The 22,762-nt window shown below is 39.1% G+C and overlaps 2 protein-coding genes across 2 annotated transcripts in view; both read left to right on the top strand.

The window, feature by feature from the left end:
- Positions 1-6,156: 6,156 nt before the first annotated feature.
- Positions 6,157-19,735, top strand: LOC136748690 (DEP domain-containing mTOR-interacting protein). The gene is made up of 9 exons (XM_066702657.1): positions 6,157-6,288; positions 8,587-8,765; positions 9,100-9,223; positions 10,089-10,267; positions 10,670-10,864; positions 13,922-14,062; positions 15,477-15,547; positions 17,181-17,285; positions 17,754-19,735. Exons 1-9 carry the CDS (start codon positions 6,203-6,205, stop codon positions 17,886-17,888), a joined length of 1,215 nt encoding a protein of 404 aa, XP_066558754.1. The 5' UTR covers positions 6,157-6,202; the 3' UTR covers positions 17,889-19,735.
- A 1,042-nt stretch (positions 19,736-20,777) lies between these two features.
- Positions 20,778-22,762, top strand: part of col20a1 (collagen type XX alpha 1 chain) — a 69,873-nt gene continuing 67,888 nt past the window's right edge. Inside the window, exon 1 of the mRNA XM_066702658.1 lies at positions 20,778-21,104. The gene's annotated coding sequence lies outside the window, so the exon portion shown is untranslated. The remainder of the gene's footprint in view (positions 21,105-22,762) is intronic.

Consider the following 22,762-nt stretch of genomic DNA (forward strand, 5'->3'; position numbering starts at 1 on the left):
TAATCGTGAAACGTATGTATTTTGTTTCAACTGTAACTTGCCCTGGTTAAAGGCGTCTGCTAAGTAAATTATAAATAATAGGGCAAAAAGTATTGTTTGCCGTTACAAATCTGCAGAAAGAGTAATAAGTTAAGGGAGTCACGTTGTGCCGTTTAAAATACATATATACTAGCACAAATGATGATGATGATAATAATAATACTAAATCGCAAATATGTATTGCTGTTGTTGCACATGGAAACGTATTCTTTATGGGAACGTGCTTGTCTGAATATAATGTTGTCTCTACACGTCTAACATCTCTTAACAGAAACGTGTGTTTATTACGTTGTCTTCAATCATGTAAAGCAGAAATATTAAAATAGACACAAAAGTATTTTCCGTGTCAGGCTGTATCGCTCGTAGTGTTGTACTCTGTCTTTTTTCAGTCGCTGCTCCTCCCATAAGAGGGACGGACTTCACAGCGGCCTGGTTTTGCATAAAAGAGCTCTGGGACGCGTCCGGCACAGCACTGTAAGCCGGTGGAACCGAGGCATATACACTGCATCCTAGATGTGGATTCGTCTTGCTTTTATTTAATATCTGTTTTGTTAAAAACCAAAGCCAAAGCGCAGGTGTATAACTGATATGGGTGGTTGTTGTGAGCTATTAAAGTATGTAAAGACATTGGAAGCGAAGTATAGAAAGACAATATTCTGTACAAGAGCAGAATCAGAGGTGGCAGGATTCTATGGGCTCAAATTAGCGCCATAAGTATCGCATTCAACAATGCTGCAATGGTACATTAGATTACATCTTGACGTGTGGAGTGGCGCTGTTTCCAGCACATTTCTACATAAACACTACCGGAGCGAGGCTGGAGGAGTGGCGTCGGCTCCTATGCAGGCTGCGCTTAGCTAGAACCCGCTGCTCTGTGTCGCACACACCGAACGCGACCGCTAGCACGTGATCGGTAGCGCATGCGCAAAACATGAAAGAAATACACATGTACAACATTTTGTATGTATTATACAAATATCCCGTTGATCACTCCATCCTCATCTCCTGCCTCGCTGACCTTGGGATCTCTGGGACTGCTCTCACCTGGTTCTCCTCCTACCTCAGTGACCGGTCCTACCAAGTGACATGGCGAGGCTCCTCATCCACCCCCCAACCTCTCCTCACAGGCGTTCCCCAAGGCTCCGTCCTGGGCCCGCTCCTGTTCTCTCTCTACACTGGCTCCCTGGGCCCCCTCATCGCTTCCCATGGTTTCTCCTACCACTTCTACGCTGATGATGCCCAGATCTTCCTGTCTTTTCCCTCTTCTGACCCTCTCATCCCCTCTCGCATCTCTTCCTGCTTGTCTGCTATTTCCGCCTGGATGCACTCGCACCACCTCAAGCTCAACCTCTCCAAATCGGATCTCCTCTTTTTCCCCCACTCTTCCTCACCTTCTGCTGACCTCCCCATCTCGATCCCCTTGGAATCCACCACACTCTCTCCTTCTTCTTCTGCAAAAAATCTAGCAGTCACCCTCGATCCTGCGCTCTCCTACACCCAGCACATCACCACGCTGATATTCACCTGTAGATTCTTCCTGAGCAACATACGCCGGATCCGTCCCTTCCTAACCTACTACTCGACTCAGCTACTCGTCCAGTCACTGGTCCTCTCCCGCCTGGACTACTGCAACTCCCTCCTGGCCGGCCTGCCTGCATCTACTACCCACCCGCTCCAGCTCATCCAGAACTCTGCGGCTCGTCTGATATTCTCTCTGCCACGATTCGCACACGCTACTCCACTGCTCCGCTCCCTCCACTGGCTCCCGATAGCGGCACGCATTCAGTTCAAGACTTTGACCCTCATCTACCGCTGTCTCAACCACACTGCACCAAGCTACCTTCAGACACTCGTCTCTCCATACATGCCCTCCAGACCACTGTGCTCCTCCAGTGCCAGAAGACTAACTCTGCCTCCTTTCCACTCTCCTTCCTCCAGAGCCGCTCCTTCTCATCCCTGGCCCTAAATGGTGGAATGACCTGCCCACCGAAGTCAAAACAGCAGAGTCCTTGACCTCATTCCGGCGCTTACTGAAAACGCATCTTTTCCAACAGTACTTGTAATATTAGTCCTCTATCCCTGCTAGATAGCACTTCAAAGTTTTAGTATGCTCCTTGCGCTTTTGATTGTTTTCCTCCTTGATCCCTTTCCCGTAGCCTTGTCTGTGACCCTACATCTTGACAGCACTTAGCTTTCACCATCCAGGATGTAGGAAGTCACTTACTGTACTTGTGTAAATTGTAAATTGGAATTTGTAAAATGTATTATTCTGAATTGCTGTTTTAGCTAAATTGAATTTGTAATGATTGATGCCTTGTACTTCACTGTATTTTTGCACTTATGTTGTAAGTCGCCCTGGATAAGGGCGTCTACCAAGAAATACAAATAATAATAATAATAATAATAATAATAATAATAATAATAATATGGATGTCCTTGCCAGGTGTGCAACTTACAAATCCACATAATATGTGAAAATTAGGTTAAAATGTATACGTACACCATTAAAACATGCATATTAATTTATTGTTGAACCGACAATCTTTACAATATTATATTTCTGTTGTACTTTGCCATATCTAGCATGAAATTCATAAGATCCTTCAATAACTTGACTCAGGGGCGATTCACACCCCCTGGTGGCGCTACCCATGTCACAAAGCGCTCGTTTGTTGTTTTGCAGCTGCGGCTGCTCCAGTGCAGTTCCGCAGATGTATTTTCCGTCTTTGCAAAGTAATGGTTGTTCAAATCGCATTAAGCCACGTTAAAGTTTTTTTAGGCTCTCCCTCTGGTGCCGTGTGGTCAGCCATGTTTGAAGAGAATGGAGATCGATAGTGTGATGATCATCTAGGATTCCTGAAAACATGTGAAAACATTGAAAAAAAGAATGCAGAGAACTGCACATGCGCACAGCGAGAACTGCAAATGTGTCATGATATTGAACGAGAGAACAGAATCGTAAGCGTAAAATAAAAACCGTACGTGTAGTTTTGCACGTACAATTGGTATTTTTGTGCTCGCTAATTTTGATAGTTAACTTACTCCATATATAACAGCTTTAATTATTATTATTTTTAAATCGACCACCCTAATTGTATCGACCTCACTCTTCTGGCCACTATCGCAATAAATGTGACTGAGACAGAAGCTTTTCAAAACAAAAACTTAAGTTTTATGAATCTCCAGAGGTACATCAACTTTCCCTCTTTTCCTATGCATGTTGTCTAAAACGCTCACTCAGGTGTAATTCTCTATCCAGCTCTCCTTCACCTCATTCCCCGAGCGGCGCGGCACTACTGGCTATTATACCCCCGGACACATGACTCCCCCCCGCCAATCGCCGCTCCCCGGGGAAGTCACATGACCCTTCCACCCGCAAACATCCCCCCTAACCCAAAACAACATCACCCCAGTTAAACACATACACACACAAGCGAGTGTCGATACAGTATAGTTAACATGTCTGTTCTCATCCTGCTATCGCTTTGCATATAGTGAATTGTATATCTGTATGAGAAAGTACACTGCAATGGATAATACATCACAGTATTTTAAGTATCAAAGGGTGCAACGTGAGAACTATTTTAGAAGAAATATAAACCAGTGCAATGCGTTTCCACAACTTCCTGAGGTTCCGCCCGTAGCTGTTGGGAATGGACATGTGTTTAGCTAAAGAGTTCACTGTGCTTCCCTCTCATTCACTCTCTGCTTCTTAAACCGGATGTCAGTTTTACTTGCGTGGGCGTGTCTATATTTTAAACAATGTGACGTTCTGTGCAAGTGCTGTATCTCCTCTATATTGATGCATGTGTCAATCAAATTGAAAACGTAAAAACCGACAAGGATGAAAGATAATGTAATTGCCCTTTCGCAAAGCCCCGCCCCCAAACGGTCCTTGTCCAATCCCACTTTAGTAACCGGTCACTACTTGAAGATGGTCCGTCACTCTGGGCGGTCAGGCTCACAATGCAGACATGCTGTGCCCACACCTGCAAACCCGACAGCAGGGACCCCAGAACTGTAGAGGGGGCATATTTTTGCTTTTGTCAACATTTATACATAATTATTCCTTGGACAACAATGTTATCTAACGCTGACGTTATAGTTATTTGTGCTACCGTGACCATTAATACGATATCTGTAATATTAGCTTGTTACGCCGGGCCTGGGCTGGCTATGGCCGCCCTGAAATGTGGACACGCCGCTGCTCGTAGGATTAACTTCAGGTGACTTTCTGATGAGGTTGACAGGATAATGTTGACTGATAGAAGATTTCTATAACAGCTGTATAAACAGAGCTGGCCCGGCAGTGCAAGAGCATGGCTGCTCCACAAGGCTGTGCTGGCCGCATGTTAGGATGGGGGTAGTTTATGCGGTTTCTCATTCTTTGATTTAGATTGGTATGCTTGTGCTTCAATTATTGTTGGGTCCCTTCCTTGTTGATTGGAATATTCTGAACATATCCTTCCACTGCATATTGCAATCCCTTTTGACTCCATCTGGAGGATATGGCGGAGGTATTACTCCAGAAACAGTCACTTACACTGAGCGGTAGTGTGCTGCTCTTCCCTCCATGCTAAGGCTGTTACAGCAGTTCCCGCTTACAGAGCAGCGCAGCTTGACAGCCACAGCAACTAAGTGGGCGGGCTTTTGCGAAATGATTTGTCCCAGGCTCACTAATATGGAGGATATAATCTGTTCCAAAATGTATAAATCAATACTTAAATAATGTAATGTTGAAATAAACAAACGCATACAAAAATACTTAAATTAATGTTGAAATATATAAATGCATACATGAATACATTTTGAAATATTTAAATGTATATATTTATTTAAACATGTATTCATTGTCGAGCATTCAATAATAGACCATTCAATTGCTATTGTTTCTTACAAGGTTTTGTCCCGCCCCGCCAGGGAAGCAGATTGAAATATGCCATTGGTCAATCCGTTTCTGTGCTGTGCTCGATTGTGTGTGAATCTTAAAATCCCACGGGAGGCATTTCAAATTATAAAAAATACTAACTTCCAAGCCCTACAGATGTTAAACTGGGCAGGACAACAGTGACTGCAAGTCTGTAGGCAGGATAATAAGCCAGAAATTATGACAGAAGACTATTATACACACATTAACATATTGTCCTACAGTGTACAACAAGTTAAAATACTTGGCATTAAAATATCTGATTTACCAATTCAAGACTCTGAGAATATCAGGTTAATTCCAGGAGGCCACAAATAATGCAGTATCATAAAATAATTAGATGTGAATAACCTATATGTACTGTATATATATATATATATATATATATATATATATATATATATATATATATATATATATATATATATATATATAATAATCAAGAAAGGCGTGTATGTTTCAAAACAAAACAGTAAATTGAACGTTTTGCACAGAACTTTGTGAATAGATTAATGTTACCGAAGAGACTAATACACGGTTACTGCAGTAGTCAAATCTCAGATATTCTAATGGTAGTAAAATGAAGACAAAATATGGCTAATTAATGTGATTTAAATTACTAAGCAGGGGTACACAATTCTATTTTTAAAATACTGCAGCGAATTGCAAATACATATTTTAAAACTAAAACCAAGCATTACATGTGCACGTGAGTTAAAAAGCAATACAATACAGAAAAAAACAAGAAACGGCACAGAACACCTGAGGTGGGAGCATGAGCAAATAAAAGAAGATATACAGGGATTGTTGATTCAGCATTTATTGGAAGAGTGAGCCCAAACTCACCAACAGAAATCTTCTGTCAATATCTCTTCAGTGTTTTAATAGTCTCACTCGGTAGCCCTTTTCTTTAGGAAACACCAGGCGGAGGACTCAGACGTCTGGCGGCTGAACTTCCAACGCCAGTGCAACAAAGCCTGCCCGGGTCTCCAGAGCAACAGGGCGGGGGGAGCAGCTACACAATAACACACATGCACAGTGTAGTGGTGAATGTGTTCATCAAAGTGCAGTCAGGGAAACATAAATGTATAACTAAATCATTCACCTTGTTACTCTAATCAGCAGGTGTTTGGCAGGAATGCATGCGATTCGGCACGATGCACTGTTGAGTAAATAAACAAGCCCTGCTCAGGTGTTTAAAGAGATGGGGTTGCCCTTCACAGCAGGAGAGAGAAGATGGAGAGCGTCGGGAATTGGGTGAAGAAAAAGGCCACAGAAAGGCACAAAAAAGCCGAGGTGATGATCGCAGGGGAGCAGCTCAGGTAAAGGATGACCTACGCCCTATAGAAAGCGTATCTGGTGCGCTGGAAGTTATTGCATATCGTTTCTTTCCGAGTAATATTGTGCAGGCTACTTCAATTACAGTCAATAGTGAATAGCAAGTACGTAGTGCAAAGGCACTTGTGCTACTGGAAAACTATAATAACTTTAAAATAGAATAATATGTATATAACACTAAAACCTTTTGAATTGTCTCAGTGCCGCAGCTACAAGGGGGGCATAAAATAAATGTTGGAAGTCTTAAAAAAAGACTCTGGTATTTATATATTGTTTGGTGCTGATTTGGGGTTTGTTTATCTGTTGTGAGTTTGGTCAGTAATCGATTATTCGTACATAAATAGAGAGTTAAAAGGTCTAATTTGTATAGTTGTATAGTAGAATCGACTAGAAAATGTCTGCAGATCACAATAACTGCTACGAGTGATAATAACGGTAAACAAATGACTTAAAAAACCCAAGTCACAGTTTAATCACCTTCACAATTGTAATTATGTCTACTACATGGGTAAAACATAAGTTTAACGGTGTGTTATTTAGGGGCGATTCCAGATAAATGTAAAAGGGGCAGCAGTGTGGAGTAGCGTTAGGGCTCTGGACTCCTGAGGGTCGTGTTCAATAACAGGTGGGGAACTGCTGCTGTACCCTGGAGCAAGGGACTGTACCTAGATTGCTCCAGTAATCACAAAGCTGTATAAATGGGTATGACTGTTAAGATATAATAATAATAATAATAATAATAATAATAATAAGAATAATAATAATAATAATAATAATAATAATTATTATTATTATTATAAGAAGAAGAACGGTGTGATTCAACAATACAATTTAGCCCCCTTTTGAATATTGGACACGATTATAAACATCAAATTTTTGCGACATAATTCACATTAAAATTGTGTAGTTGCAGACTGTTACTCCAAGGTCACAGTGCTAGGTAACAATTGGCAGGCTGCCATTTGATCATAAGACCTTTTTTTTTTTGTAAGTTCAGAGGCACTATAAAAGTGAAAGTTGTTTTATGTGGTTTCAAATATAGGAGCTTGGTTCAAAAGTGTTCATAACTATTTACGAATTGAAGTCGAAAGATATTTCTCAGATGCTGAAATATGGGCACGTTTTAAAACAAACAACGTCAATCTCTAACAGACTGTAAGATTAACAAACTGACGTGGCTTCAATTTTAAAGAAAATGTATTGCAAGGGACAATGAACTGCTTGCAAACAGTCTGGCATTACTGTTATTATGTAATCTTTATAATATGATATCGTATTGATGAGATGAATTCTATATTATATAGAAATTATTCCTGGAATCAGTGCTGTTTATGTTTACTCTTTTATTTACAAATGATGTGTTCCTAGAATTAAATTAAAACGTTGTAATATTTATTGAAAGATTCTAAAAACTTTGAATACGACATATTAGTAATAAAGCAATGCATGTCCCTTTCAGTACATATCCGTAGCTGCTGCCGGTTAATCGACGTGTCAACACGCCTTACTAAAAGGACTCATTTAGATGATTAAATTAATCCTGAGAATATTAATCAATAAGTGGTTTAATTTAGCAGACAACGTGGCCACCTTGCTCGGGGATGAATAAAGTACAGCCTTAGAAAGCATGTCGTATAAAACGCAGGCAGTATAATTGACCCATATAACTCTCAGGACACATAAAACTGGGTTTATATCAAAATAAAATAAAATACAATAGTTATGGATTATTACCAATAGCTATTACTTTACGAGCTCAAAGACTTGGGGAGTTGTCCTGAAGGTTAGCTTCAAGGTCAGTGAATGACACTGTCCAAGGTCCTGATATTTATAGGCTGTTGCGCTCAGGCTGTAACACCCTCAGGCTGTTTCACTTGCGCGTCTGTGTGCTTTGAAAGTATTTACTGAATAACAGCGCGCTGCTGCTGCCCCGGGCAGGCCACGGGCTGTGTGTCTGTAAATGAGCATTTAAAAGTAATGAACAACATTTTTTTTTCAGAACATGGCTATGGGGATTGCTTTCATTTATACTACGAAATGGTTTATAACTAAATTGTTATACTAATTTGTTTAGTTTTAAAATAACATGTACTACCCCCACCTCCCCCATTTCCTTACAGTCAGTTTTTTTTACTTTACAGATTTATTTTGTTATTTCTTCAGTTTTTCTTAGATATATTAACACTGAGGATTTTTCATGTAGATCTAGAGTACATATGTACACATTCTCTGGTGGACATTATTGTGCATTTAAGCATGTATTCTTTTCCCGTTTCACCCAGGCTTCGCCTGCATGATGTAAAGCTTATTAAAGACCGACGCTATCACCTTCGCACTTATCCAAATTGCTTTGTGGCTCAGGAGCTCACTGACTGGCTAATAGATCGCAAGGAAGTCCCGGACAGAGAGACAGCCGTGCAGCTCATGCAGCATCTAATGGCGTATAACATAGTGCACCATGGTATAGTGAAACACTCCCCTGATCCACCTTCTCACTGCAGGCAATTCCTTCTGTAGGCCTGAATTGATGTGTGTCAGTGTAAAGTCTGATGAATGTTGTATGGCTGCTTACAAGGTGACCAGCATCCAAAATGGTGAACATTGTGTTGATGGCATAAATGTGTTTTTGAAAACTTGTAGAGATAGCTATAATATATATATATATATATATATATATTTTGGGGGGGTGCCTTGATGCCTTGATTTCACATAAGACTTGTTGCCCACTTAAAATCATGCACACCTGGGACACTGATACTGATATTTCACCTCTGGTGCTCTTTTCCTATTCACAGTTTGTGACAAGCATTCTAAATACAAAGACGCCAAACTCCTGTATCGTTTCCGCCAAGACGATGGGACATTCCCTTTCAACATTGAGGTGAAAGTGTTCATGCGAGGGCAGAGCCTATATGAACAGTAAGATGATATATTTGGTCTGCATTTATTATTCTGGAGTAGCCTTTGATTTCCTTCCCAAATATACCCCCAGTTCCCCAAGTCAAGAAGTTTTTCAGTTATTTTCATACCAAGCTGGGTGAATGAACCTAAGGCACAGTTAGTTTGCTTTGAGATGTGATCATGTGTCATATGATGTCCCTTACCTACCTAATTCCCTCTAAATCCTGCTTATTCTGCAAATAAATTAATAAATGCATACACTACATATATACATACAGTGATAGTACCAGTACTATCACTAAAAGTACCACTATGAATTAGAATAAGAATACAAATATTAATAATTATGTACCAGGATTACACTGTGTTCCATGCTTTCTAGTATGATACAGTGCTATTATGCAACAATCCAAATATACTGCAGGTAAGTTGTGAACACCTAAAACTAAAACCACATTTGACGAGTAGGATCACAGGCCTAACTGTATGTATTTAGTAATCACAATGTTTTACCCTTTAAGGGGAGTTGTGTATTACTGCCAGTCACAGGCAGTATAGTCAGTGTTGTAGTCCAGATCATATGCTGGCATACGTTGCTTGCTCACTTTGCATATGCCTACTTAATTCTTGTAGCTCTTGCATGTACAGCCTCATATCATTTCCTACACCATTATCTGGCTGAGAAAATGCCAGCACCTCCCCCATCCCCCCTCTTGACAAATGGCCATCACTCCTCTTTTGCATTACACATTTGAAGACCTCTTCTGGAAAACCAGATAAAACCCCATTTGCACCAAATGCATTCTTTGCCTAGTATACACTGCTAGAGAATATGTCATGCATACCTGGACATATCTCTGAATCGGTGTGCACATCCCCCCAGGCTGATTGCAGCCAAAGACACCATCATGAAGGAGCAAGAGGAGAACGGGGTGAAGTACCAGCGAGCCTTTCCTGGCTTCCAGATGATTGACTGGCTGCTGTACAATGGAGAGACCCCAAACAGGAAGGAGGCCGTGGAACTGTGCCGAGCATTGTTGGAACACGGGATCATTCAACATGGTAGTCCTGTAGGAGATTCTGAGATCGTAATTGAATTGCTTATGTATTAGTTACCATCTCCTGTCACTTCTTAGTTTTGCACATTTCTTGCTGTATGGTTTCTTCTGCATTTTGTTATCGTTATTTATGTTCATATTTAGAAGCTGTATTTTAAGATGCTGGTATGCCACGTATACTAAGTAAATGACAAATAACCAAAACTAACTGTAAGCGTTACATAGCTTCCAAATTACAATAGACCAGCTACAAATGAAATGGGTCACTGACCTGACCACACATGGCATGCATTGCTTTTGACCTTTTTTGGTCCACTAATTGTATGTTGTGCTGGAAGAGGAGTGAAGGAGTCTAAACCCAAAGCATCTTAACAAGGATTCCAGTGCTGTCCTCTCTCTCCTGCAGTGGCTCTTAGGCACCACTTCTTTGACAGTGGTCTTCTCTACCAGTTTTGCATCAATTTCCGGCGGCGGAGGCGGCTGGCGGAGCTTCTGAGTGACAGTGAGAACGAGGGTGTCCCATCGGTGCAGGAATCCTCTGACAGTCCCTTCACCCTCCGCAAGGCATCCCCCGAGGAGGGCAACACCAGCTTCCTGTCCGGTCAGTCTGTCTGATGTGCACACCTCACTGTCCTGTCATTTCCCTCACTTCAGTTGTTTTCATCATTTAAAGTTTCACCAGCTCTTAGAGAACTTTCCAGTCCCGACCCACAGCGTGGTCAGAAAATTGCTGTGATGTTGAGATGCGGTCATGATGTTGTTGCAACCTACAAAACTGAAGTACGGTTAAGTACAATATATGTATACTTTCATTATTCTAAATATAAAGTGTAATCTTGAATTTTTAGGAGTATACTGATTGTATAATACTTTACGTATGAAGTGGGTAAAGTAGAATATAGACAGCACATAGTCAGCATATTACTGCCAATGCAGGATACAAATATTTCATTTTTTTGGAAAGTATAATTAATGTATTTCAAAAATGTTATATACTTAAAGTACACAGAATAGATATACTTCTAATGTATTTCTTTATCACAAGGGAATGTTTATACAACATTTATGATATGATTCTGTTAGATGTAATGTAGCAACGTTACAGAAACACAGGAGACTTCAGTTGTGTATATGTTTTAAAAATATATTACTAGTAGAGAACAATGCATGTACATTATATGAAAATTAGTTTTCACAATTTTTTTTTTAAATTAATTTATGTATCTATGTATGTATTTATTTATAATAGTATGGAGCCTATGTTAATTGTCAGAAGATTTAACACAACATTCTACTGAGGTATCTAGAAGTTTAGAAATGTACATTGTTCATACATAATTTAATGTAAGCAGAATGTTGTGACAACAAAGTAAAAACAATTATTTCTTAGTTGACGTCACTCTACACATCCAAAGCACTGTAAGTCATTAGCTCTCATTAGCTGACATTATGACAACAACAAATTGGCAAAACATAATACAGGTCCTTCCAAGGAACTGTTTGTTTCCCACTACTGCAGTAGATACAGAACCCCTACAGTGGGGGAAAAAAGTATTTGATCCCCTGCTGATTTTGTACGTTTGCCCACTGACAAAGAAATGATCAGTCTATAATTGTAATGGTAGGTGTATTTTAGCAGTGAGAGACAGAATAACAACAAAAAAATCCAGAAAAACGCATTTCAATAAAGTTATAAATTGATTTGCATGTTAATGAGGGAAATAAGTATTTGACCCCTTCGACTTAGTACTTGGTGGCAAAACCCTTGTTGGCAATCACAGAGGTCAGACATTTCTTGTAGTTGGCCACCAGGTTTGCGCACATCTCAGGAGGGATTTTTTCCCACTCCTCTTTGCAGATCCTCTCCTAGTCATTAAGGTTTCGAGGCTGATGTTTGGCAACTCGAACCTTCAGCTCCCTCCACAGATTTTCTATGGGATTAAGGTCTGGAGACTGGCTAGGCCACTCCAGGACCTTAATGTGCTTCTTCTTGAGCCACTCCTTTGTTGTCTTGGCTGTGTGTTTTGGGTCATTGTCATGCTGGAATACCCATCCACGACCCATTTTCAATGCCCTGGCTGAGGGAAGGAGGTTCTCACCCAAGATTTGATGGTACATGGCCCCGTCCATCGTCCCTTTGATGCAGTGCAGTTGTCCTGTCCCCTTAGCAGAAAAACACCCCCAAAGGACAATGTTTCCACCTCCATGTTTGACGGTGGGGATGGTGTTCTTGGGGTCATTCCTCCTCCTCCAAACACGGCGAGTTGAGTTGATGCCAAAGAGCTTGATTTTGGTCTCATCTGAGACCACTTTCATCCAGTTCTCCTCTGAATCATTCAGATGTTCATTGGCGAACTTCAGACGGGCCTGTACGTGTGCTTTCTTGAGCAGGGGGGCCTTGCGGGTGCTGCAGGATTTCAGTCCTTCACGGCATAGTGTGTTACCAATTGTTTTCTTGGTGACTATGGTCCCAGCTGCCTTGAGATCATTAACAAGATCCTCCCGTATAGTTCTGGGCTGATTCCTCACCGTTCTCATGATCATTGAAACTCCACGAGGTGAGATCTTGCATGGAGCCCCAGACCGAGGGAGACTGACAGTTATTTTGCGTTTCTTCCATTTGCGAATAATCGCACCAACTGTTGTCACCTTCTCACCAAGCAGATTGGCAATGGTCTTGTAGCCCATTCCAGCCTTGTGTAGGTCTACAATCTTGTCCCTGACATCCTTGGACAGCTCTTTGGTCTTGGTCATGGTGGAGAGTTTGGAATCTGAGTGATTGATTGCTTCTGTGGACAGGTGTCTTTTATACAGGTAACGAGCTGAGATTAGGAGCACTCCCTTTAAGAGAGTGCTCCTAATCTCAGCTCGTTACCTGTATAAAAGATACCTGGGAGCCAGAAATCTTGCTGATTGATAGGGGATCAAATACTTATTTCACTCATTAACATGCAAATCAATTTATAACTTTTTTGAAATGCGTTTTTCTGGATTTTTTTGTTGTTATTCTGTCGCTCACTGTTAAAGTACACCTACCATTAAAATTATAGACTGATCATTTCTTTGTCAGTGGGCAAACGTACAAAATCAGCAGGGGATCAAATACTTTTTTCCCTCACTGTATACTGGCCTTTTGCACACATTGAGCATGTGTTATGTGTCAATCATTACTCGATGAGCAGCAATTACATTTTAGGGCATGGTTGCACAATTACATAAGTTACATAATTTGTCGAGTCACAATTGGAATTTAAGATTTAAAATAGGAAGCACTTCTTTATACAAAGAGCTGTGGTGGTCAGGAACAAGATATTCACTTCACCTGACTATCACAAGTTCCTTAAAATAGTTGGAGGTAAGTCTAGGGCAGATAAGCGGTTCTAAAAAAATATAAAATACAAAATCAAGCTTGAAATAAGGTCTCCTTATCATATATAACCTTATTTATGTGTATTGGTTCTGATTTTAGGATTTTATCAAATGTATCCCAATTTTGCCTTTCTGAATGAAGGTTAAACACAAAAAGTCCCTGAATAGGCAAAAACTGTGTATGTGTAAACCCACTAATCTGAATCTGGAGTAGAATTTCACCACAAAAACAGAAACTATTAAATCCTTATTGTCAGTTGGAAGAATGTGTTTGTACTCCTCCTTATAGTTCAGCCCAATAAGGAGATCAAGGTGGTGTCTGCAGTGCGCCGTACCAGTTTGACCCCAGTGCCAAGCGGGCCGGGTGGATACTTCCCCATCCCTCCCAGCCTCAACAGCACCGCTCTGGTCAAGTGCAACCCCAAATCAGGTCAGAACTCTTACTACTTATAAAGTTTAAATGTGTTTTTGTTCCCTTTCTTTACAAGTGACATGTTCCATGACTAGGTATTTTCCACATAAACCACACATGTGTTATTTAAACTGATATAATCCTTCAGGATTTTGTATGTGGCTTTAAATTAGAAGTGGATTAAAGACCTGGAAACATCTGTGATTTTAAACATTCAGCAGAATAACTCAGAGCTTAGGTAAAATAAAATCTATATGTTTAATATTTCACAGGAAGCTAATAATAATAATAATAATAATAATAATAATAATAATTATTATTATTATTATTATAGATATAAGGGTTAATTCAGTGACACATTTAAGCATATTTATAGCTTTTATACAGCAACCCTTTGTTTCAGCTCTGAAGGAAGATTTAAGTTGGACATGATTGGAACAGTGCCTGATTTTACAATTACATTTTATCACACTGAATAAACAAACAAATAAATAAATAAATATATGAGAATCATGTTTCCTTTTCTGTTCATGTGCACATAATAAGTGTTGCTTTATGTTACATTATCGTGTAATTTTAATCGCGATTTGTTTGAAGTGTATTCTAAGAACAATGTGCATGACAACCAGAGAACCTTGATAGCAACACACATAAATTTACAGTAGGCCCAACTGGACAAAAAATAGAAATACTTGTCTATGTATCACCACTGTTGTAATTCATCCTTACCCATGTAAATTGATCACTGGGGACACTAGCATGGTTTCTAAAATGATTATTTTCTGCATCTTTATGTTCTGCTATAGTGTATAAGTAAGATGTATACCACTCCTCCAGATAAATGTGTTCACATAAGCAACTTTTAAAACTTAAAAATGTGAAACTTACCAAATAATGGCAGATGTCAAAAGAATGCAAGTACTCTCCTTCAGCTTTTCAGGGTGTGCTGTATCATAAATTCCTGGATAGCAGAAAAACTACAATTTCACCGGATTTGTCTTCCCTGAGGTAACTCGAGTCAGTCTTATCATGTCAACAGAGTTTTGGTTTCAAACAACAGAGGAGAGTAACACACAGTGGAGATGGTTTGTGCAAGAAAACAATCCCTCATTCAAAAAGGAAAAAATCATCTGCCATTATATGGTACATTTTCCAATTTTAAGTTTTAAAAGTTGCATATGTGATAGAATTGATCTGAAACAGTGGTTTACATTCTACATACACTACAGCAACACATAAAGATGTAAAAAAAAAACATGATTTTGGGAACTGTTCCAGTTTTCCTTTAAAGCATGCCATTTGGTACAACAGCAATTCACATACAAATGCAGCCATTATGTATTTATTTTCTTTTAAAAGGGGACACAGTTGGGTGATTTTCTAAAATGAATTCCTGTTAATCTCCCTTGGTAATATCCTTTCCTAATTCTAGTTCTGAAGGGAAAGATAACAAGTGCGGAACTACTATCTCCTGGAGCTCCCTACATCAAGAAAGTCGTCACAGTGAGTAGCCATAAGGGTCAGGCACAGTATTACTATGTTTCAGGGTATAGTGCGTTTATAGCCTAGCTCTAATTTTATAATCTGTGCTTTGTTTTAAGGCATATTTTTTTCTGAAAGAACCATCATCCTTCATGCATTTGTACATCCCCAGTTTGGACATAAGCACTAGATAATGTAGTGGAATTATTCTCCATTCTCCAAAGAGACTCAGGACTAAGGTTGATTATCAGCTCCAGATATTTTAATCAATGCATGCTTATGAAGCAATAAAGCAACTCTTAAAGAAATGGCAGAAGTATGGTGAAATATGTACATGTAGTTTTCATGTGTGTATTCATTGGCAGGGGACATTTGGTGGGATCTGGGAGTGTCTAATCTATAGCAACCAATCCTATGATATTGATGTAAGTTGAGACAGAGCTTGGAAAAGTACTGACTTGGTTTCTGAACTTGGTATTCCTATCACATTCCTATCATAGCAGGAGATCACATACCTTTTATTCCAGTAATTGATGAAAGCAAGCAAACGGGAGCTACACACAACTATTGTTTCTGCAGGCTTAACTGGCAAACTTGTCTGTAAACAACAGCTGCCCCCAACTACTGCCTTTAGGCAAACCTGGTCTCCAACCTGCCTGCAAGTGTGGGCTACTCCTGGCTGTTGTGTTTAAAGCAGAGTCCAGTCTGTCTTATAGGAAAGTACATTTTTCCCTCTTCACTAATGAGGGAAACTTAGTAGTTTGACATTTTTTCACAGTCGTTTCATACATATCTAAGTACTATGCCAAATAACTCTTCAAAAACCATTGAAAATGTAATGGTTTGAATTGAGTTTTGTGTTTCTTTTTTTTAAAAAGCACTTTAAACTTGTTTTGGTTACTTCACATTAGAATCATAACAAAATAAATAGTATACACAATACGCAAACAATCAGCCTACACAATACAGCACAACAGCACTCAGGTGCTACAGTGATGTTTTTTCCCATCCTTACAAAGGTTACAAATGAGAGTAGGAGACCATGCTGCCCTGCAAGCTTCTTTTTCTTTTGTTTATTTAAAACATATTGATCTAATTATCCAGCAGTTTTTAAAGGATCCCAGGGAATCCGTTTCAACAAAATGCTTGGCTAGCAAGACCCTTTGTGTAAAGAATAACCTGGTGATTTAAATTAATCCCCTACATTTTTATTTGTGTCTTTGTGTCAATCACTTTTGATCCTGAAGTAGTCAGTAGTCAGAATATCATTCTTAAAAATCATACACAATATAACACAAACAAAATAGTCCACTGTTTTCTGTTAGTTCAGAACTGTTTCCTGTTTATGCAGATTAATTTAATCAATGATTTATACAGTCACTTATCAGTGATCATTATATGTCCAGATAATTAGCACAGATGCTAGTATCTCAATGAAGTCTCTGGAAGCTCATTGTACTCTTCTGTAGCCCTATGTCTAATAGTTCAGTGCACTACCAAGTAATCTGGTGTTTATGATGGATCAGTTTGCAATAGCTCAATGTAGTCTTCAATGCTTTTGTGTCCAGTAGAACATTACATTGTTCAGAAGAGCAGTGTCCAGTAGATCAAATCCGTGCCCACTACATTATTGTATATTATTGCTTTTCTGCAGATAATTGGGGATGCAGTGGGCTGGGGCTTTGTAGTGCGAGGAGGATCACCCTGCCATGTCCAGGCAGTGGACCCCGGGGGTCCGGCGGCTGCTGCAGGAATAAAGGTAAATCTCTTATGATCAAACATCTGTGCCCACTAGGTACACTCCTGAAATTTGCAGAGAGATTAATCTGCTTGTTCAAGTTCACATTTAAGTTTATCCTGACCGGTAACAGCAGAACTATACCCTGTGGCAGCTGAATTGATCTGAATTGATGCTCTTATGTTTCTTTGACACAAAATTAACTGTCAAAGATTGAAGACTAATAGTTAAATTATGAACTGTGAACCAATCTCTAATGATTTGTAATGTGTAATTTTATCTTTATACTCAGGAGTCTTTTAATTCTGATGTCTTAAATGTATTTTTCCTCTTAAAGTATAGTTTTCTGTCTCAGGAAAAAAATATACAGGAAGTCAAATCTTGACAGCATACATTACCTGAATTAGTGCAATGATAGAAGTAAGCCAAATGACCTCTGTAGCATTGTGGTTATTCCTGTGTGTGATCTGCGCCGTGTGTTGCCCCCAGGCAGGCCAGTTTGTGCTCCAGGTGAATGGAACCTGTGTCCTCAACCTGGACTACCAATCCATCAGTAAGATGATAATGACTGGCCCTCGCATACTGGTTCTTGAAGTGATGGAAGCCTTTGAGTTACGAGATTAAATAAGAGTACCGAGCAACATTATAATAAACACATGCTGGCCATTTTATTAAGAAATGCTTTCTAAAGCCTTTTTAGCACTCTACACCAAGGGGTTCATGAGGATCTTTGCATAACTAATTTGATAGTCTTTTGATCAGACAGCAAATCAAGTGGACCTGGATGAGCCTTCTCACATTTGGACAATTCTTCTGGGATAGGACTAATTACTTGATTAGTCTACTTGAGGATTTAAGAAATGCAGTCCCTGTGATCTGTTTGTTGATTACGTTGGAAACACTTCTGACTGCTAAGTGACTGGCAGAGAAGGACTCTTCAAACATTTATTCACACTGTACCTGTAATACAGCAGCCTAATCTCCTGGGCTGATCAGCACTCTGGTAACACTCTAGATTAAGGTGTCATTAATACATGATTGGGAAATATATGACTTATGTATTGATAGCACTTCTATCATTTTACTGTAACTTCTCTTTTATGCCTACCCCACCCCTTAGCATATACCAGGGACATCACACTATTATGATTGCACTTGATTGCTAATTTGCATTTAGATATATGCTTATTGTATTTCATACTGATTGCATTCACTGCACCGTGAAATGTTTTGAAAATGTTTCTGGTAAGTCGCCCTGCGTAAGGGCATCTGCTAAGTTTTAATAATATCAGGCTGAGCTTTGGTTAAACAAAGCAATGAATGAAAATGTGAATATGATTTTGGAATATTGTTATTATTATTATTTTTATTTCTTGGCAGACACCCTTATCCAGGGCGACTTACAACATTAATATACTGTATTAAACAATGGGGGTACATGGAGGTGTTATGGATAATATGGAGAAGCAATCATTATTGACAATCTCTGTTTATGATTATTATTTTTGTTAAGTGATTAAGATGTTTGCATTTTGCTAAACATTATCCTGCAGTATCCTTTTTATATACATGTACAAACAAACAATATACAGTTAGGTCCAGAAATATTTGGACAGTGACACAATTGTCATTACTTTGGCTCTGTACGGCACCACCATGGATCTGAAAGGAAACAATCAAGATGTTCTTTAAGTATAGACTTTCATCTTTAATCTGATGGTAGTTACATCCAAATTGGGTGAACAGTGTAGGAATTACACCCATTTTTATATGTGGTCCCCACATTTTTAGGAGCTCAAAAGTAATTGGACAAACTAACATAATCATGAATTAAATTGTGATTTTCAATACTTGGTTGCAAATAATTTGCAGTCAATGACTGCCTGAAGTCTGGAACCCATAGACATCACCAGATGCTGGGTTTCTTCCCTGGTGATGCTCTGCCAGGCCTGTACTGCAGCTGTCTTTTAATTGTACACACTAATTCTGCTCTCAGAAAACCAAATCAGCTTGAAATAAAAAGAAGAAACTATGTCAAAACAACAGCAAAATTAGTTTTCATGAAGTGCATGGTATGGCTCTGTGTTTATTTACTGCACTGTCTCAGTGACACTGCAAAATTAAAGATGTTTTTGTTCCCACCAGTAACCTAATATAAGGATCTGCACACTGAGGCTATTTAATTGTGAATACAGAACATTGTGATGAATTATTCATTAGGTTAAGTGAGTTAAAAATGACTTCTGAGGCATACATGTGACATTTGTGATTGCACACATCTCTATGGAGTCTAATATGCAATTATATATTCTTAGGTTATTTAGTATATCCTGTATTGATTTCTGTTCCCATGTTATTTTGTCACACTTGAAACAACTGTATGACTATTAATGCATCAACAGCATATAATTTCTTCAAGGGTCTCAATCAATTGGAGGCTGGCATGCAAATATATTTTCCTAACAAACAAGTATCAGTGGTGTTTTCTTTTCAATGAAAAACAGATATTTCAATAAGGCTTATTATTCACATATTTAGTTAGGTCCATTAGGTCCATATACAGCTAGGTCCAATAACACAATTGTCATAATTTTGGCTCTGTATGCCATCACAATGGATTTGAAAGGAAACAATCAAGGTGTGCTTTAAGTGTAGACACTTTAATCTTTAATTTGATGGTAATTACATCCAAATTGGGTGAACAGTGTAGGAATTACACCCATTTTAATATGTGGTCCCCTCAATTTTAGGGGCTCAAAAGTAATTGGATCAATAATTGGTTGCAAATAATTTGCAGTCAATGACGCACCGAAATGTGATGGCTAAACTGTGTAAGTAGCACCACCCAGTGGTCATATATTGTACTAAATGTATGTACTAACGCTTTATTTATATGTTTTGTTATATAAGCGGATTCGAAGATGGATGTTTTGTTATTTTGGCTTGTATGTTTTGTTACATCTCATTATTTCATTACAAAGGCAATACGATCATTGTTGAACAGGGAAATGTAATTAATAGGTAATTTAAGGGGCAACTTACCCACACGTTGGGTGATTATAAACATTTTAAGCAAAACGGCATGATGATTTATTAGACTGCACAAAGATTAAAAAGGTATTTAATTATTGTCACTACAGTTTTTAAATGTCTCTTTAATCAATTGTAACTCCTCGTGTACAGGCGTAAATACAATTTTCTTTAAAACAATCCCAATATATTATTTATTGCAAATATGCACGCAATTACAGACAATGTTGGAATTGGAACAAATGCACATAGGCCTAAAATGTAAAAACGTGAAACGCTGGACCATTATTGTGTCCTTTCAAATATGCTATTCTTAAAACACTGAAGTGCGACTGAGTGCGCTATGAAACCCGATAATCACACGCCACGTAATGGTCTGCTAGTATGTGAAGTTATACAGTTATGTGAGGGTTTGTGTGTCAAAATTACAAAGCACTGAGAAACCCCACTGCCTTTACCTGCAACAGAACAGCAGTTCCCCTGGGAAGAATGTGAAGACTTCTCTGAGAGCACTCCGCCCCTGTGCTGTGGCGCACAGATGTCCGCAACTCTGCGCGGGGGGTCTGCGCTGCTGCACCAATGGGTCTGGCGGGATTCTGCAGATCTGTGCAGGACTGCGGAAATCTGCGCCATACATCTACTCCCTTCACCCATCTCTCAGCCTACTGCAGGGGGCTTTTATACCCCGGCGCACTGGGCACACTGACACAGCTCTCTTAGTGCGGCTTCACAGGCGCTGTCACCTCAGCCTGGGGATGATCCGCGGCGCCAGGAGCTGCACCGACTGCGAGCAGAGACGCACAGCCTAAGGTGGGTCGGGCTGCGTGTTGGAAAATGCTGTTTCTGGCTTCCTTCTGTCTTTCGCTTTCTTAGTTACATTTCGGTGAGCAAAAAAGTAACTTAAAGAATGCAGATTTATGTTGTACGTAACCGTGTGGCACGTTTTATACCAAAATCAACATCTAAACACGCAGACACGATCGTGAAAAGTGGGAAATAGTAGCAAACAGTTGAAATTGGTTTAACAATGTGCGACACGGGAAGTTGAGGGAAATTAGCTCAGATGAAAGCGCTGCAGGACTGGGAGTCCAGGGACGTGTTGGGATCTGACTGGTTGGTGGGCACTGCGCCGGGTTAGTGGAAGTTTAATGTTAGCACCTATAGCTTCTGAAAAACACCTGGATTCATTCTCACTCCAATTATGAATTTTTACGTGTTTTGTCCGTTTGCTTGGTATATTTTGTAATCTAAACCTTTATTTAGATCACTGGTGAAATTCCCGAGTTGGCAGGTGGATTGGTACTGGTCAGGTTGTAGATTTCCCTGGTCTTAATATACAAATCAATACATAAAATGCTTATACAAGATGGAGCATTTGAGTATTCCTATATTTAGTGTTTATAATAAATAGTTTAAACAAGACAGCACGTTTATGCCAGTAAATTAGTATATTTTTAAAAGTACTAGTAATCGGTGGTATTTCTAAGTCTCGGCTTATTGGTGTTCTTAAACAATATGTCAGTAATCAATATTAAATCCAGACCAAATGCCTATGAAGTTATTTCTTGCCAGCTGCGTTAACATAACACCATACCAGAGGTATGAAGAATATTAGCACAGTTTGTTAATATTCTTGTTTATTTCAATGTTTTAAATTATAATGTGCTTTTTTATCGAAATGCAATGTAGAATATTAATACATGATTAATATTACCATTTTTCGATTTTATGAAATTGAAGCGAATCTGAAATATTGTATTCTTTACTGTTATTGCTGGTCATTAAGATAGTGCCCACCATAGATCCAACCAGTGTTCGAATTGGATTATAGAGCATATGGGGTTCCCCTAGTCCTGGGGGCGGTTCTGGGGGATGTTGCCAAAAGAAAAATAAATGTCTTTTTCGTAATGACATTATGCTTCATGAAAAGAATATGGGCATAAATACTTTAATAAATGTCTTATAATCTCACTTTAAAATAACAACCATTACAATGATAACCATACATAAACAAAACAACCTATGTTTCTGTGAAGACATTTGCATTTTCAATTCAGTATTTAACTAGTTACCATTGTCTAATGACCTAACTGAACAAACATGCAGAGACGTCACAGCTGCGTTTCTTACGCAATATAGTGTATTTTTACATTTCCTGAAACTTTGACAGTAATTATATATTTTAAAATTTGTTTTTAATGTTCATAGATCTCAAAGTGATAAAATAAGGAATATATGGTTTAGGCGACAATAACAAAACAAAACAAAAGTTTGTAAAACATTTCTTGCAGAGCCCAAACAGACGACGTGCAAATAGGCTGACATTAAATTAAAGATTAGTGTCTAACTGTCTAAGCATTGTTTTCGCTTCAGTCATAATGAGGAGAAATGAATAACTTGAATAATTACATTCAGAATGACGAAGTTTGCTCCATATACCCGCATTTTTCAGAGTAACGTTAGCTACC

This window comes from Amia ocellicauda, chromosome 4, assembly GCF_036373705.1.
Source record: "Amia ocellicauda isolate fAmiCal2 chromosome 4, fAmiCal2.hap1, whole genome shotgun sequence".
In the NCBI taxonomy this organism is placed as follows: Eukaryota; Metazoa; Chordata; class Actinopteri; order Amiiformes; family Amiidae; genus Amia; species Amia ocellicauda.